This window comes from Anoplolepis gracilipes, chromosome 16 (assembly GCF_047496725.1).
Source record: "Anoplolepis gracilipes chromosome 16, ASM4749672v1, whole genome shotgun sequence".
NCBI lineage: Eukaryota > Metazoa > Arthropoda > Insecta > Hymenoptera > Formicidae > Anoplolepis > Anoplolepis gracilipes.
The window spans coordinates 5630543-5649662 of NC_132985.1; the positions used below are offsets into that span (position 1 = coordinate 5630543).

The window sequence follows — 19120 nt, forward strand, 5'->3', positions numbered from 1 at the left end:
GCACGCTATCGATATTTATAAAGTCGGTAGTATTTATAATCTCGATGGAGAAGAAACGTAAAGGAGGAAGCGACACGAAAATCTTTAGATTAATTAAATATAATAATAATATTGTACTCTTAAGCTTTTTTGCGCAACCAAGAGTCTTCGATATTGATATTTCGCGATGCACTCGTCCCAAAGTCTTTCGTTCGTGTCAAAGTATTAAAGACAAAATCGCGGGATACGTAATTTTACTCCGTGATCACCGCGGCTCTCGAGATCCAGTTGTGAAGCAATCTCAATTTCTCGGTTTGTGTGCTCCTCTCTCTCTCTCTCTCTCTCTCTCGACCGTGTGTTAAATCGATCAAATCGCTGACATCCGCGATTTATTTTGTCCCAGCCCTGTTCCGGCGAGTTTTTGCACTTTCTATCGAGTCGGCCCATCGCCGATGACTCGTGACTTCCCGCCGAGTATGAATGGAGGGTCGCGTAACGTCGCTTCGTCTCCAAGATTCTCGTCTGTCACCCGGAAAATTGCAAGAAACGCGATCGCCAGAACGCGTTACGGAAATCTAATAAACAGATGTGACGTTACGTAAGGCGTTCTGTAGTATTGAAAATCATGTCAGGAGAAGAGAGACACGTGTTCGTTTTGTGATGCGCTGCCGTTCGAGAGAATTATATGACTCGTTGTATCATCGTTTTTTTACGATATCGCTTATTATAAATTACATGACTTGTATCATCGTTTTTTATAATATCATGCAACGAAAAAAATATTGTATTTTAATACACAGTAAAAAAATTGTGCGTCCACATGTTGAAATTTTCTTGTGTTACCACCTTTTCATCACTACTTCAATGTAAAATTAACATACAGCTGATGTGTTATTATTTTTATAACATTTTCATATGTTACATTTCATAACTTAACACTTTGCGTATGTCTTTTAGAAAATGAATATTATTTTGAGTGCTTTTAATACATTATTGATAATAATTTCAAACAATCAACATGTTTCAAAATCAGTTTAACATTCTAAGAAAAATTAAAATAAATTTTCCAGTAATTATGACCTTTAAAATGTTCCATCAACATTTCTTACAAGTTATTGAAACTACTCTTTTATGTAGTTTTTAATTAATTTGTATGTTATTTTTATGTCATACTTAAAAGTCACAATAACAAAAATAAATGTAAAGTTTTGTGTCAATTACACACAATAAATGAGTTATTTTAATTTAAAATTTAGAGTGGACTTTCTGGGACATGCAAGAAATGTTAAAATTAACATTTTATTTTTTTACTGTGTATAATAGCATATATGTGTGTGTGTGTGTGTGTGTGTGTATCATATTAAATCTTTATATTATTATTAATTACACGCTATTATTATTTATATAATTACATTAATTATACATTAATTATATAAATAATTCATTACTGTTAATGGTATTTTTAATGGTATTTTGATAAAATAATGAAATTCTTATTAGCATTGGGTCTCTCTTATATTTAATTTAGAAAAAATAGAAAAAGACATAATATGTAATAAAAAAAAATTCTCTCTTTCTCTCTCTTTCGTGCAACAAGCAAGTATGTCGAGATTACGATCGCGGCCCGACTGAGGCGAATAGAGATGGAGCACAGCTTCACGCAAATCGAATTTTCGTCGTTTTTACAGCGAACCGCGCAAAGACAACCGTTGATAAACGAAGAGCGATTCAGTCCGGTGGACCGTTTATTGAAGAAAGTCTAGACTGCATAGTAATCGGACAACCCCTAGTAAGTTCTCCGACGCTTCCCGAGATCGATCGATCGATGGCTTTTTGCAGTTCCACGGGAGAGGCGATCAAAGACGAGATTGCGAGTACGGAGGAAAGAAAATTTCACTGCCTTTGTCGGGCGGTATCTTTCTTTCTTCAACCCTTGCGATGATCGCCTTCTGCCTCACACCTTGCATCCCCTTCGTCCTTTTCGCCATCTCGTTACCTCTCGAGCTACCAGCTACCCTCGATGACGATTCCCATCAATAGACTCGCATCACTGTTGTCAGTCAAATCTCCCTCTCTCTTTCTTTTCCTCGCTAATTATTCCGCTATCCGACTGTGATCGTCTACCTTCTACCTTAGACTTCGTCAAGGATATGTAGACTAAATTTACTTGTTTCAAGAGAACTGTTTTTCATGCAATTATTTGTTATTGAGAAATAAAAAAATATCATATATTTTTTTATTTCTCAATATATAAAGTTGCTTGAATTGTTGCATTTTTCATATATAATTTCGGAGACATTCCGACATGCTTCAACCTAATCTTTTCAAATATACGAGTTATTTCTCGAGCCACTGATAGAAAACTTACAAATCAGCTAGTCATCAAGTGTGAAAATCGCGCAAACGGAGAATAAAATAGTCGAAAAATTAGTAAAGTAATGGGAAAAGGCAGTCGTACAACTATTGTTACACACTATCGGCGTGAGATACGCTATCATTTATATTGCGCGAGCAATAGACGCAAAGTCTATACACATACTTGGACGTCACGTAATGATATCAATTAGTGCATCGCCGCGCGAGGAAGGATGGGAGGGTGCGGGCTTTCGTAGTGGGGTAGTCTAGCGGGTAGTTGCGACGGGGTGCGCTGCAAGGAGCGCATAGTATCCCTGGTGGCAGATCTAGCATCGTCACGTGTCCAGGGGGCGGTACCGCTTTGTCGGGGGTCGCGCCGCGCCGAGTCGCGAGGTATAAAAGAGACGTGGACCAGCGGTGCATCCACCAATCACCATTGCACCTTGTCGCTGGAACGGTGTGTATATTGTATTGCATTATCTTCACGTGCCGAATTTTCTTGTCTCTCACGCGCGTCACTCGAGATGATTTACTCTGCCGCGACATTGACAGACATTTCGACGGCCGTCATCTCGTTCATTTCCGCTCGCGCCGAACGTTTCGAAACAACCGGAAGTCACTGCTTTAACGTCAACCCCCTTCGTGTCTTCGGACAGTGGCGAAATATGTAAGACCTAAATGGTATCTGTTTCTTTCTCACAACTACCTTTTTACGATTCGCTTCTACGAGATGTTTCTATGCGATTGTTGCCGAAATTAAAAAATTTTTATTCAAGATTTTTGACTAGATACTTTGATCCTACTATTTTCTGCTTATATAATCCTATTAGATTATTTATTTAATACTCTGATTACAAATTTTATTTTACATATACTATATTGATTGTACAGTATAATTTGGTTATTTTATATTTCGATTGTTTATATTTTTGCGATAATAAAATGAAATTTAGTCTCGTGTCGGATGTGTCGTATAAATGAGCAAGTGTCACCATGTAAATAATATAATGTACGACAAAGTGCGCTTTAAAATAAAATTAATAAATAAACTCTATTGAAAGGCATAATTATGTTTATTTTATGAAAATAAACTTGTCAATTACTATTTCATCCGATCGATATAATCAAGAAAATATATTTCTACTTGAAATAACTGTCGTGAGATAAACGAGAACGAAATCACGAGAAGATTTGTAAAATTCAAATATTGCAGAGCTATCTTGAATGAAAGTAAAACATTTAGAAAGTAAATCGTTTAAAGAAATACTTTGTTTTAATACGAATAAAGGGGTAAATCGGATCCATCGTGAATTTAACAATATTTCATCACCTATTGCCTTGTATACGCAAAAGCGTATAAAATACGCGTAAACTCCATGGTCTCGGCTCGGATCGGAGCAAGTCTTCTTGAACTCTCGCAGCCGGCGAAACCGGAAAATTCTCTGCTATAAACTTCCGCGCGAGGAACACGTAAAAAACAAAAGGAAGGAAAGAAGGGAGGTAGCCGAAGGGAGGCGTGTAGGTGGATCCTGTAACCCGTAGGCAAGACGGAAGAACACACGAGGAACGCATGGAGATGCGAGAGGAGGAATGCAAAGGGTATGGTGGACGAGACAGAAGTAGGATGAGGATGAGGACAAGAAGAAGAAGAAGAAGAAGAAGAAGAAGAAGAAGAAGAAGAAAAAAGAAGAAGGATAAGGAGCAGGAGAAGAAGGGGAGCTGCAGTAGAAGGAGGAGATGTACAGACATGCAGGAAGGCAGGCGTATAGGCATACAGACAGATAGTCGCCGTCGTCGTGACCGCCGCCACCGCCGCCATCGCTACCGCCGCCGTCGCCGCCGTCGTCGTCGTCGTCGTCGTCGCCGCCGCCGCCGTCGTCGTCGTCGCCGCCGCCGCCGTCGTCGTCGCCGCCGCCGCCGTCGTCGTCGTCGTCGTCGTCGTCGTCGTCGTCGTCGTCGTCGTCGTCGTCGTCGTCGTCGTCGTCGTCGTCGTCGTCGTTGTCGTCGCCGCCGCCGCCGCCGCCGCCGCCGCCACAATCGCGCGCTCGAGGAAGGAAAGTGGGGACGATACAACGCAACGCGGCCGCGTGTACAGGCCTGCTTTTGCAGAGCTTCGCTCGGCATACGGCGAAACGTTTCGCCTTGTGCTGCTGCTGCTGCTGCTGCTGCTGGCTTCTGGCTGCTGACTACCAACTGGCCGTCGACTGCTTGCTCCTCTCAGTCTGCCGGGCGGCCTCGCGCGCGCTTGGCTTCCACCGACGAGAATCCGCGCGTCGCGTCGCGTCGCGTCGCGTCGCGTCGAGCGAAGCGAGCTCGCGGAGTTCTCGTGGAGGATCGACAATCGCGTCGTGAATCTACCGAACGCCGCGGATAAAAATCGAGGATAGGATCTAACGAAAGAAAGATATTTCCGTTCGACGTTTGAGAGACGGACGCTGAGGTAAATCGCGGGATACCATTCGTCGTGGTGAATTCCCTCGGGGATTCCACGAGATTGGCCGCGCGAAGGAGTCAGCCGAGCGTGCAAGGCACGCGGAGGATTTAGGATCGTGCAATTATATCGAGGACACACCGAGAATCCTAGTATCCCGCGGCTTACTTGTGCAACGTGCGTTTCATTTCGTAATATACCTCGCCTATATACGTACCACGTGTCGCGATGATTCGCGACTGGTGGCTTCAAGTGTCGTGCTTCGATCGATGAATCAAGCAAGAAAGGGAGGCGTTATTCGGGGCAATAGCAAACGATATACCGCTCTTACGTTTCGAAACTTTCAACCATCCACAGGTGTTTGAATCGATCCATATTCGCGTATCCTCGTCGCGTGGACGTCACGATACGCAGTGAGCATATCCAAGAACCGAAACGTCTTTCTACATGATTCAATGAAAAAGGTTAATAAGCAAAGTAAGAGAACAAAATTTTAATCGCCCGTAAAAAAAACTCGTTGTCGTTCGCATGTGTATAATTAAATAAAGCGAAATGATGAAGGGAATTTGCGAGATGACAATTAGAAAGATCATTAAGTTTCGTAGCATTTAAAAGAAAAAAAAATCGGATATCGACCAGTAAGAAAAAAAAGTTTAACGTATAATGTAATAGCATGATATAATAGACTAAACTGTTGAGACAATCATGAAAAAAATATTGCCAAAGAAAGAATATAATAGCATATAATTTTATAATTTAAATTTGTAATAAATCGATCGAGAATAGAGTTATCTTGAAAATTATACGTTTAAGCACAGGGAATATATAAAGAAAACATACACACATATATATATATACAGAGAGAGAAAGAGAGAGAGAGAGAGAGAGAGAGAGAGAGAGAGAGAGAGAGAGAGAGAGAGAGAAGAGGGAGAGATTACATTTGTTCAATACAATCACAATACGTGTATCGTGATTTATTTTAATTCTCCTGTCGGTTTTGAAGGATAAATTCGGCGATGATAATTTTAGTATTCTATGACAGACGAGCACGTGTGCTTGAAATAACGATGACAGCGTGAGAGACAGGATTTGAATTTTTCTCGAAATCATCTGGAAACTTGACGCGAAAGGACAATTTGCATTTTCAGACGTTCAAATGAGTCCGTTCTCCAAAAAGAGGAACGTGCGCGCGACATACGGGAAACGAAATCTATGACATGAGTCCCGATGAGCGTTAAGGGAAAACAGTGATCGACCACGACACCATTCTCCGCGCCCAGTTTCGCGTGCTGAGAACGAAGATACGTATTGGCCGAGAATCAGGTTCAGGCAGATGAAATGTGAAGCACGAGGACGGCACGTCGTAGAACTGGCGGGAACGAAGGCGGAAGTTGAGAAAACCGAGGTGAGATTCACCGCAGGGATAGCGGCACGTCGGGGGAGCACCTGGCGCGGGCCGCCTGAGATGACGGCCTTGCGACAGGATATCACGGCATCCCCGTATAGAACCTTCCTCCTGCTGTCACTGATCGGACTACTGCTCCAAATCCATTCAGCGACAGGTAAGCGTTTGCTTTAAATATAATAATAATCCTTCCTTCTCGATAGGATTAACGAAAGCTTTTTTATAATAAAGTTCACTGTAAAAAGTTGCCTAAAAATTCAGAAAGATTTTTTTGTCTGAAATTTTTAGACCTTATCTGAAAGTACAATAATTTCAAACAATCTGTATCTTAATCATCAGAAACATTTTTCGAAAATTTCAACTAACAATTAAGACAGAATTGTATGAAATTACTTTCCTTTTTACTGGATAGTTCAGAAAAATGTTTGAAAATTTCTGCCTGAAAATTCGGACAGTATGTCTGTTAAAAAAATTACATTTTGTCTACAATTATTTTTTACAGTGTTTCCACTTTATTATAAATCTCTTACGCGGAAAATTGTGTACGAGATTACTTAGTGTCTCACAGATTTTTATTGCTTATTTTCCATCCGAATTAAATGTTCCCTTATGTGTTTCACAATTGAATACATGATCGTTTCTTTCTTTTGTGTCAGCAATTTGTAAACAGAAATAACGATGACGTCGTTATAATAAAAACTTAAAAGAAGAATTGGATGGATCAGTTATGTCAAAAATTAATAAATCTAATACATTTCGAGAATGTTTATGAATTTGACACAAAGTATTTTAAAGTTAAAATTTTCATTTTCATGAATTTTTGTATCACCCTAAAATTTTCACCATAAAAAAAAGTTAAGTTTCGATATAAGATAATATTAAAAATTTTGAAATTAAATTATATTCTACAGATCAAATCTTTATTTTAATTCACAAATTGTTAATTTTATATTTGAAAAAAATTTAAATTTTATATTTGAAAAGTGCTATGTGCAATGTCAAATTTATGAATCTCAAAATGTATTAGATCTATTTTATTAATTTTTGACATAATTGATCCAGTTCCTCCTTAATCCGTTGTTGCGATTATGACATTTTTACATTTGAGAAACATTGTTATCAACTGGAAGCATTATTTAAGGGAAAATTGGCTAAAACAACATTTTCTCACAATGTTCTCACATCCCGTGATAGAATCGTGGTAAGTCGTATGAAGGCGGCCTTCTCTCTTGCGGTTTGAGAGTTATCTTTATCATCCAGCAATTTGCAACATTGCAATCTCTTAGTATACAATTTGTAATTTGTGATTTCACAGAACTATAATTTCCAACATTGCAATTTGCCGTTGCGGGTATTGCGGCTTATAGTTTGCTACGTGTTCGATTTAGTGCTTTACAATGTATGTAATGAACGATTTCGTGAGGCGAGCGAAGCGAAACGAAACGTGACTCTGTTTGAGCATTTGCACCACTACTTTACGTATCGCACTTTGGGAGGCTTTTTTTATTTTCTACAAGAAAGGAAGAAGTTATTAAAAGAGAAAGAAAAAGAGAGAAAATAATATAGGAATTGGCGAGATAAAATAGGCACAACAATACGATGTACAATTGTCCAAGTCGATAAATTGCACGCCACTTTTTGTCTTTCTACATTTGTATTTCGACGCGAATCAAATATCACCGTACCGCGCATTATTTACGCATACCGTGCATCTTGACGAACCTAATACGCTGTTTGCTCTTTTACGTTCAATTAAATTATACGAGATTCGTATTTCCCCGGCTGCAACGATATCGCAGTTGCAACCAACAATCTCGGCGACGATCGTCAATTATCCCTACAATGCCAATTAAATTAGTCCTGTCGACGTTGCTGATTACTCGTAGAAATGCATAAAACGATCGTCGGCCGTCTTTGGACAGGCGATAAAGTGCGAATTAATTCAGCGTTAATTCAACGTTTTGCACGGCGGCGATCGTCGCAAACGCGGACGGCGAGACTCGAGCTTAGCGGGGCTTTAAAACTTCATTAACGTCCGAATCGAGTCGGCGGTTTTACGAAAAGATTATAGCGGATGAAAATTGTCTAAACAGTGTTTTCTTCCCAAAATTCTTAAGAGAGAAGGCGAGCGCGTTTCGAACTGACGGTTAATCTAGTAAGTATGACAAGCCTCATCTTTGCGAAATTTCTATCAATTAAACTGATTTACTTCTGTCATTACTGTTAAGTCGTGTAAAAATAATTTTACAATTCGAGAAGACGCTGTAAATAAAAATAACAAAGTTTGGTAGATTGATCACACGAGAAGACCCGGTTAAAAATTACGGAGAATACAGAACTTTTTCGAACTGTCAGTTAATCTAGTTGTGTATGACAAGCCTCATCTTTGCGAAATTTCTATCAATTAAACTGATTTACTTCTGTCATTACTGTCAAGTGGTGTAAAAATAATTTTACAAGCAATTCGAGAAGACGCTGCAGATCAAAATAAAAAAGTTTAGATTAATCACACGAAAAAACTCGGTTAAAAATTACACAGAACTTTTTCGAACTGCCAGTTAATCTAGTTGTGTATGATAAGCCTCATCTTTGCAAAATTTCTATCAATTAAACTGATTTACTTCTGTCATTACTGTCAAGTGGTGTAAAAATAATTTTACAAGCAATTCGAGAAGACGCTGCAGATAAAAATAACAAAGTTGAGTAGATTGATCACACGAGGAGACTCGGTTAAAAATTACAGAGAATACAGAACTTTTTAGCGCTCTCTCGCCGAATCTCCGACTCTTTTAGAGACCGATCATTCTACACCGGGGGGAGGAAGGGGAGGGGTAGGGAAAGGGGAAAGGGGTGCGAGTCTGATATGGATGCGGAGAAGCTAAGTAAAAGGGACACGCTGAAACGTAAAGAGAGAGAGAGAGAGGAAGAGATGCACGCACGCACGCACGCACGCACGCATGTATGCAGGCGGGCGCGCGCGCGCGCGCGCGAGCGCACGAAAGGGAAGAGAAAGAAGAAATAAAGGGGGAAACGGGGAGAACATATACGAAGCGGGAGACAGAGAGAAAGAAGAAAAGATGGAGCGAGAGAAAAGGGGGAGGGGGAAGAAAGCCTGGTGTAATGGAGGAACCAGTTTGCGGGTCAGTGCTCCGCATCAGCGAGAGGCGCTTCAGCCTCTAGACGCGCGGACGATGCCACCGGGTGAAAGAAGGACGGGGACGGGAGACCCTGCGGATCCCGTGAAGGACGTGAAAGAGGAAGGAAAGGGCCCCGGTCCGAATAGATAAAGGGAATCGCTGAGAGAAACGCTGCGATTTCGACATTTCGAGCTTCTCTCTCTCTCTCTCTCTCTCTCTCTCTCTCTCTCTCTCTCTCTCTCTCTCTTGTCTGCTCGAAGCCAAATCAATTGTATACTCTTATGAAACGAGATAAACATACACCCCATGTCATATTTTTAATCGAGATATTCAAATATTCAGATACTCAATTAAAAATATGGAGCTTCTTATATAGTATGATACGAGGAAAAATGCAATTTAATAGACACGCGTATAAAATCAAAGATTAATATCAGACGTCATATATTAGCACATCGTATCCTCTCGCACTGGTCTTGAAGGAAAGGATGATACAATAAGAAGAAAACCCATGCAAGGATAGAGAGCGCAGGGTTTTTCGAAAATATACTCCAGTTTTCAGTACGCATAAAACTGGTTCTATTAGCTGGGCGTGTGTAGATGCATCGGATTAGCACCTCGGGTCCGTATCCCTTAGCATGGGTAATGTGGTAAAAACAGTTCGACGAGCATGACCGAAGGCGCAGCAGTCCCGGGAGATGGTGAGCCCGCGATAAAACACTTGAGTTATGCGTGCGCGTGCGGTTACCTTCATATTCCACGCGAGGAAAGTTAGTATTTGAAAAACTGTGAGATATATTACTCGCAATTGTCACGCGCAATATCATCAATAACGCATGAATTCACCTCGTTTCGCGATGCAAATTAGACATTCTCGGACGAAATATCCGAATTTAACTAATAGATATATACAATCGATAACGAGAAATGTGCTTTTACGATCCAAGGACTTATTATAAGAGACTTGTAATTATTTGTTTGTCCATTAACAACTCTCGTATCAATTATCGTAAAAAAAGCCAGAGGGAAAATGTGTGAGTAATCGCTATTACCTCATTGCAATCTATACGAGCGTTACACGTCATCAATGTCAGCTGTTCATTCGAAGAAAGATTTTACTGACATCCATGAGACAGCATGACATACACAAGTGACTGTATGAAATACCGAATTAGCAATCCAGTCTCGAGTCTTGAAAGTTAAAATCATCTGAGAGACGAGAGAACCGAGAAACAATATGCCGGATGACATTCGCGATACCTTTTTTTTTTTTTTCGAGATTTTCAGAACTTTTGCTCTCTCGAAGAAAGGAGGGAGGGGGGGAGGGACAGTGGTGATGGAAGAGGAGAAAGAAGGAGGAGGACAGAAGGGGGAAGCTTATGGTTTTGATCAACCGGTCGAGTCGCCGCGCGCGCGGGGACAATCTCCGAGGCCTGATGACTAACCGCGTGCCCGTCTTGCCCGGACAAGAACTCGTCTCCCCTACGGCACGTCGCGAATACCTGCCCAGCGCTTGCTCCAGCAAGCGCCGATCTTTTTACCACCTGCTGCCGTCCCCGCCGATCCCGCGACATCCCGTCTTATTTCGTCAGCGTGTCCCGAAACGTCCCGAGACGATTAGAGTATAATCGCGTACGAGACCAGACAGCAAAAGACGATATTATAAATAACAACGTTATTTTAAATACGTACACAGCTAATTGTATATTTAATTACATACACATTTAATATATTAATTTATTGATTATATTAATATATTAAAATAGATATTAATATATGTCTAATTATTAATATAATAATTATATAAATATTTAATTATATATTTACCATAATCTCTCTCATGACTTTACAACAAAAATTCGCCAATTAGCGCGATAAATGTCAACATTTTCAGCTGCCCGACGCAGATTGAATGGATTATCTCGTTTCCATGATCATTAAAATCGATATCGCAATCGTTCGCGAAAATTCAAGTTCTTCGAGTATGAGAGTGCTTATATGTACATGTGTGCGTAAAGGCTGATGTGGTAGTGAGTCGTGCTGCACACTGGGAACGAATAGGCACTTTAATCGGCAGCTTATATCTCGCATGCCAACATGCCTGCAGAGAGTCTAGCTGCTAGAACCAAGAGTCTAAAGCCATGCATCTTGGAGGATTCCGGTGTGTTGAGAATGCATCCCGCGATATCTCTGTATTTTATACCATAAGACGGACAACCAATGGTAGTCGCATCTATTTTCGTGCCTGACGGCTATAAAGATGTTTTTAGCTTATTGTCATGTGCCAGTGTGTGTTTCCCTGTGATTTAAAGCGCCACTATTGTCTCCTATTTTCTGTTTCGAAGTCGAGTAATGGAAAAAAAAAAAAAAAACAACGTTTTCCTGTTCCGTTCTCGTCATTATTTTTATTCGAGTAAACTTTATTATTACATCGCGATAATTACGTCTTGTCAGCAAAATTCAAATACAGCAAACGAGAACTATAACGTTTGCTTAAATGAATTTCTTTAATATTAACGCAAGATAATGTGTGAAAAAAAATTTGTTGTAAAATCAACGACGTAAGCGAAAAATAAATTGCACTTTTTGATGTCATTATTTTAAATTGAACATATTTGGAGTGAAATGCTGAAAAGCTTCTTTTCGCTCGATGCCATCTGCTTTAAGCGACCCTAAAGCAGCCGTTTCACAGCTAGATAGATATGTATATGACCACGATAACGAATGCCGTGACCTTGACAATGATTTTATCCAAATACTTGTAAGATAAAGGAATGCCATCATTTCAAGTTTGATGTATGATCATTTGCACTTCGAAAAAAAAAAAAAAAAAAAAAAAAAAAAAAAATATTTAATATATCCAGGTAATTTGTATGTTTGATTTAATGAAACGGGGTTTTATTAAAAAGAACTATCACTCAGTTCTATTTAAAATTAATACTATGGTATTATATAGCGGTGAAAAAATTGTAAGACAGAGACTCGGGTTTATAATGTGTGCATAATACAAAACACACGATGAGAAGGCAAGAGAGAGAGTCGCAAGGAAAGATTCTATAGATACTACCGTGACGTAATCGCGGCGGGCGCAAGGATTAAAGAGAGGAAGACTTGGAAGCTGAAACTTTCGTTCATCCGCGCGAGCCTTGCTCTTCCTAAATAACAAACTCTGTAGACTCGATAGTATACACAAACCAGAGTACACACATAGTGGTGGCTCGTGGCTCTCTGTTGAACTACGAGAGAGGTCTAGCGACGGTGATGATCACGTACGGTGGTGTGTGATGGTCATAGTAGTGGTCGTGGTGGTAGCGATGATGATGATGATAGTGGTGGTGGCGGTAGGTATAAGGAGACGGAGAACGCGAGAGGAGAGAACTTGGTGGATGCTGGGAGTGGGGTTTGAAGAAGGAGAGGAGGAGAGGAAGAAGGGCGTAACTGGGCCAAACGGTGGCTACGTCGCGGTCTAGACACGCCAAGCCGCTTCGCGTCGCCTCTTGCCATGTCTCTGGCCGCCTCTCTTCTCCTCTCCTCTTCCTTCCTTCCTCGTCTCTTCCCTCTCCTCTTCCTCCCCATCTCAGCCGCACCTCATCTCGCGTCTCGTCCCGTCTTACCTCGCCTCGTCTCGCCTGGCCTTACCGAGCCGAGACTGGGAATTAATGCTTCGAGTTTGTGCCAGACTTTCCTTTTCGCTCCGTAACAAGGTGGTGTAGTTCCGCCGTCTCCTCCGAGCGACGGCGCCGCGTGACACGCTTCGTCGGATTAATAATTGCGAGGCGGCGAGTAGAGCGATTCCGGATCGATGGATTTCCAGAACAGCGGGCTGGGGAGGGAGGCGAGAGAGACGGCGCGAAAGAGACATTTTCGCGCGAAAATATTTACAAACCACCACTCTGTGTGTAATCATGTAATCTAAATAGATATCTAACAAAACCGATATGTAAACTAGGTTAAAAAGAGTTAAAAAAAAAAAAAAAACCCTCCAATTCATCAGTAAATATTCTATTAATTTCTCTATTATTAAGAGAGAGGGGGAGGGAAGCAGATTAATATAAAGAAAAAAATATATAGCCTGAGAGTCCATAATAACTGTACGGATGGTGAACCCGAACGCGTTACGTTGACCTTACGCAACCAACTAACTGTTAAACTTTAAACATGTCGTGATCACGCGTGTGAATCATCATCATGTAATTCACGTTTGACCAGTTCGATAGCGCAAGGATGGAAATGAACCAAGTCTGGCATATTACTATGCGACAGTCAACTTAACAAATACTGGTAGCTTAATCGTGACTGATACACTGTAAATTGTACCTGATCTCGCGGAAGGAATTATTATTACAATAATTTATTTTGCACTTGATTTTTTTTACACTTGTATGATATTTATATGATTGATAAAAGGAACATTATTCGTGCCTTTATATAATATTATACAAAATAGAGACGAGTTTCTCATACTTCTTGAAGCTTCTGAAAAGCTTCATTCCCACAAGCACGAGCTGCTGTATCAACCGATAGCGAAACTATTTTTGTTCCCGCCCGTAACGGGATAGCGAAAGAAGAACGTCGGAAGAATTTCGCGGCTATTTTGGCCAACACCGCCGTACACCGCTGCTCTATTGCCGCATCCTAAGTTACAAGACGTTACACAGCTGACGCGATTCACCTAAACTTGGCTTTCCCGAGAACTAGAACGTAAACAAACGGCGGTGCGATCATTTATCGTGAAGAGCGAATATGGCTATTAATATCGCGAGGATGAATCGTTTGTCAGTCGCTCGGCCACTCGACCAAGTCGTTCGGAATCGTGAACGAATTTGTGCGAGCCAACTTTCCTGCGCTTAAATTACGTGCCCGGAGATTCCTATTTTCGTTAACAATCTTTTTCGCAAACTCTACATATATATTCGCTTACTAATTTATACCGAGAATACTGCGCATGAGACAAATGTACTGTTTGACCTTCGCTGTTAATCAAATGACGATTTTCTACAACTCTTTGATATAAACTTGGATTATTCTCTCTTTTCCAGATGCATCTTATAGGGGTACATATTTATTACGCGCAAATATTGAGAGAAATAAAGATTTCTCGAGCATTAAATTTTTTGTGTCATAAATTTAGTTAGACGTCAAAATTTTTACAAATTCTTGTTTTTTTAGAATAGTTTCCAAAAGATCTGACGTTCAAAAAAAAAATAGAAAAAATAAACAAAAAACAAGTTTATTATATAAAATATATCGGGATTAAAATAGCTATTTTAAAGAATGCAAAATGAAACCAAAAATATATATTATCAGATGAGGTAGAATTGTGCACATAAATATAACGAATATGGACGATCAAGTATGTTTTCCTTCCGCGATAATATATTACACTCTTATCTCACACACGCTTGTGCTCTGTAATAAAAAAGAGATTTACTATGCAGCGCAAAGAGATAATCGTCGAATCCATCATCGACTCTGTTGCATGCGAGACGTTAGTGTAACTATGAGCTAGTCTTCAAAGAATTTCTGTCTAATGCTAATGCTGAAGAATTTAGTAAACAGTGTCGTTTATTCTCCAGGCCTGTAATTCGCGATTGTACAAGATACATGTGTGCTAATCATACATCGTAAAGTACTTTTGCGAACCAAGTTTGTAAGAAACATAATTATGAATGAAAAATGTGTAGTTTGTCTAGTAAATATATCATCCCATACGTTGAAAAGGATTAATATACCGTCGAATCAAATGCAAAGACTTATGGAAATGTCATCTCTTTGAAACTAATGAAACTATTTGTCGCGCGCTTCGTCAAATATTTGCAATTTACTTTATTTGCGCTTAATCAGATATACGCATATATTATATATGTCGCAATGAAAAGAAGAAGTTTGTAATTATTACTTTCAGATAGGAGATACAAATAATACATACATGTTACAAGTGTGAAAGCCACATATTTTTTTCGCGGGAAAAACAACGTCTCGTACAACACGTATCTATTTTGCGCCATATATGTAGCGATTTCACATAGCAGAAAGCCTTGTTCCACTTTTTCGTAGCGCTAATCACGTGTCCGATGTTTGCTTTTTTATACGCAACTTTAATTAGAGAGCCCTACAAGGCGTTCCTTTTTGCCGTACCCCATTAACGTGGCTAGCTGGCACTAGAAAGATACAACTACATCGACATCTCTGCTCGCTCATTTCAAGATATATCCACACGCATGCGACGCACGACTTGGTTAACCAGATGTGTCACGATAGCTGGAAACTAAGAAAGAAAGGCCAATTTGTCTCAGTCTTGAGTATTCCAAGCTGTTATGCTTTTTTGATAAATTAAATAAATTATTTAAAAAATAAATAAAAAACAGAGAGAGAAAATTAATTAAATAAATAATTAACTCTTACTCCGTATTGTTATTTTTGCCACCTTCTAAGTGTGCAGGTGGATCAGCGTATTTTCGATAAGTTTGTTAATATGTAAAAGTGTTTTAAAAAATCTGAAAAAAATGTATATACCTTCTTTGAACATTCTAAATAAAGACTAAAATAATAAATTTGAAAAATATATTATTTTATGATTATTTGTTTTCGAGAAATTGACGTTGTTAGAAAAATCACCGACAAAAATAACCCACCAATACGGAATAAGGGTTAATTTTGAATCAAACATAAATGTACAGAGGCAGAGAGATTTTTACACATGTAACTATTATATAAAATAATGTTTTCTCTTTTGACCTCTCTTTTAAAAGCAATAGCATCGATTTAAATTTGTTTAACGGTTTATTTTGATTGGTTCTATTTGTATTAGGTGGTATCTGCTGGTCGTCTATCAGTAACGGCCGCTGCAAGGAACTTTTATCGCAAGGCGTCACGAGAGAAGACTGTTGCGCGTCTAACGCAGCAGCGGCGACTGCCTACTCCGAGGAGGATCTGGATAGCGGAAGTCTCTTCTTCTGGAGGGTTCTTGGTGGGGGTGTACAGTGTCGTCCTTGTCGAGGTGCACAATCAGATTATTCGCTATTCGATAATCGATTATTAAAATTTGTATCGCTCTTTCACACGCGTTTATTTTGTCTGAATACATCTGTAATCAATCTATCATTGGCTCTATAATCGTATCTTTATTTATCTTATATTTATATATTCGCGTCTTGAAATCAAGGGAAATAGGATGGAAAAAGCACATGTAAAAATAATAAATAAATAAATAATAAATTCGCACCAACACTGTTTCTATTTGACAGAGAGTTGCGCGGAAGTGAGGTGCGAAGAGGGAAAGAAGTGCGTGGTGCGTAGAGGAAGGCCGAGGTGCGTGTGCAGTCCAGAGTGCAAGGCACCGCGAGGTGGTGGACCGGTCTGCGGGACGGACGGCAAGAGTTATAAGAGCCTCTGCAGACTCAAAAAGCGAGCTTGCAAGAAGGGCAGCCACGAACTCGCGGTTGCCTACAACGGCCACTGCCAAAGTGAGTATGTATGAATAAGTTGATCTCCCTTTCTCTCTATCTCTATCTCTCTCTCTCTCTCTCTCTCTCTCTCTTTCCCTTATCCTTCTCTTTTTCTCTTTTTCTGTGTTACTTTTTTTTTTTTTTTTTTGCTTTAATCTTTGATAATATCACCAAATGCTACGTCTCTCTGTTACGTTGACGCTTTTTGTTTACCGTTTATTCGAAAGACTGTCGCGATTATGTTAACTGGGACGCTAATGATCGGATAAAGAAACGCAAGCAAATGGCCTGAAAGAAACATCCGGTTGTGGGATCGGTCTCTCCCAATACGGTCATTCGTCGGTATGGTAATTGTTTCGGTAATCGATTCTCTCGTAACGCGGTTTAATGAGACTGCGCGTGAGAGGGGGAAAAATATTTTCATCTTGTAACACATCGAAATGTTTAATGAACCGTAACAAAACGCGTTTTACTTCCCACGATACCAAGTTGCGATTCTGCGGTTAATACTAAAATCGAGTTGCCCTTTAATATATTTTATTAGAAATGTTACATTTATGCAGGCTAGCATTTTTTATCGCGCTCATACATTTTACAAATTTAATATATTATCTAATGTATTTTAATCGTACATTTTTAATGTGTCGATTAAATACTATTATGCGTAATAAAATTGTAGTATTTTTAATACTGCTTTCCCTTCTCTCTCTCTCTCTCTCTCTCTCTGCCTTTTCTTTTCATGAAACTTTGCGATTATTTTAGAGCCGCTTGAACTAAACGAGAATACGTTCGAAATCGCACAAATCGAATTGTCAAACGAAAATAAAAAATAAAAAAGACTAAAGAAAGCATCTATCACGGGGGCGGTTTACGACTGTGCGTAATAACGTGCAAAGTGTCGAGCAGGTTCGTGCGCACGGGTCCGGTGCGGCCAAGGTCGGAGCTGTCTGCTGGACCAGAACCTGAGCCCTCACTGTGTGAGGTGCGCCCGCAGGTGCCCCCAGGCGCCCCCGCACCAGGTCGCCGGCGCGCGCCCCGTCTGCGGGGCCGACGGAAACACCTACAAGAGTGCCTGCCACCTGCGACTCGCCGCCTGCCGCGCAGGTCGCGCCATTCCCGTCGCTTATAAGGGCCATTGCAAACGTGAGTTTCTCTTCCTTTTCTTTTTTTTTTTTTTAATTCATTTTTAATCGAAAGCTTTTTTACAAGAGTGTTTTAACATTTAAACGGTTTTGAAAAAAAAATTTACAACAACCAAAACTCTTTTTCTTCGAGATCAAAAAGCTACATTAAATCGAGAGATATAAGTATTTAACTTGCAACATTTTTACTATTCGGAAATGTAAAGAGAGAGAAAAATACCGTATAGATGCGAGCATATAAAATTATGGAAAGTTGATTCAAGTAAATAAAAACAATGGTAAGTAAAAAAAAAAAAAAAAAAGTTAGCCTCATTGGTGAACAGTCAACGGACTGCTGTTTTGCATCAGAATGGGCCTTATTGTTGTCTGTCTTGCACGATCCCGAAACCTCTCGACAGGTACCATAAAATAGCCAAGACATTGTGTCCTTAAACGGGAAGTCCATGGGAATAATAAAATTCACGAGTAGATTTTGAATCTGTCTGATTCAACACACATACAGTTCATCTTTTTTTTTTTTTTTTTTTGCTTCCTTTCGCTTTCTTTCTCTTTTTCTTCCTGTTTACCACTCTACTCGTTTACCACCCGTTATTTCACTTTAGCCATTAAATCCTTTACTTGGACCCCTCTGCAGAAAGAAAATAGATGGGATTCATGAGTCTAAGATTTTCTCGCAAAAAGAAAGAGGCGTGTCGAGAAGATGCGCGAAAAAGAAAAGGATACGATGTCTGTGGCTCGCCTAAGGCGAGCGTAAACAGACGTGAACGGATAACAAAACGGAAAGGTACTAAAAATAATGGCGATCCCAAGAATCGCGAAAAGAAAGTCATTTTATACAAATTGGATGAAATCCGATATACGTAGATACTCTCTGCGACATGGAATCTAATGTTGCTATTTTTCGCAGTCACAACTGCACTTTCCTTCCTGCCTTCGTTTCATAAAAGATTACGCTGTATGAAAATAATGAATTTAATAATGATTTAATAACGTAACTTTAAATTCCACTTCAAATTTTCTATCTAAAAATATTTTATCATTTTTAATACTGTATCGCTATCGAAGAGTTTCAAAATGTCACATTTATTAATTAAATTGAATTCCTATTGTACATTATTCTATTAGTATTTATTTTTTTAATTCCGTTCTTCGATTGACTATGAATGTCAAATTATGAATCGTACCTATATATTTTTTGTCGCGTTTTGAATTTGCATATCTAA

At 39.6% G+C, this 19120-nt stretch overlaps 1 protein-coding gene across 4 annotated transcripts in view; it reads left to right on the plus strand.

Moving 5' to 3' along the window:
- Positions 1–4407: 4407 nt before the first annotated feature.
- The window catches only part of LOC140674694 (follistatin-A), a 28774-nt gene continuing 14061 nt past the window's right edge, over positions 4408–19120 (plus strand). Inside the window, exons 1-5 of one of the 4 annotated variants that reach the window (XM_072908452.1) lie at positions 4408–5242; positions 5808–6327; positions 16119–16307; positions 16555–16773; positions 17662–17898. In XM_072908452.1, coding sequence (XP_072764553.1) covers positions 6099–6327; positions 16119–16307; positions 16555–16773; positions 17662–17898 — 874 coding nt within the window. In that variant the 5' untranslated portion in view covers positions 4408–5242; positions 5808–6098. The remainder of the gene's footprint in view (positions 5243–5807; positions 6328–16118; positions 16308–16554; positions 16774–17661; positions 17899–19120) is intronic. The other 3 variants (XM_072908451.1, XM_072908453.1, XM_072908454.1) reach the window with 3 other exon arrangements.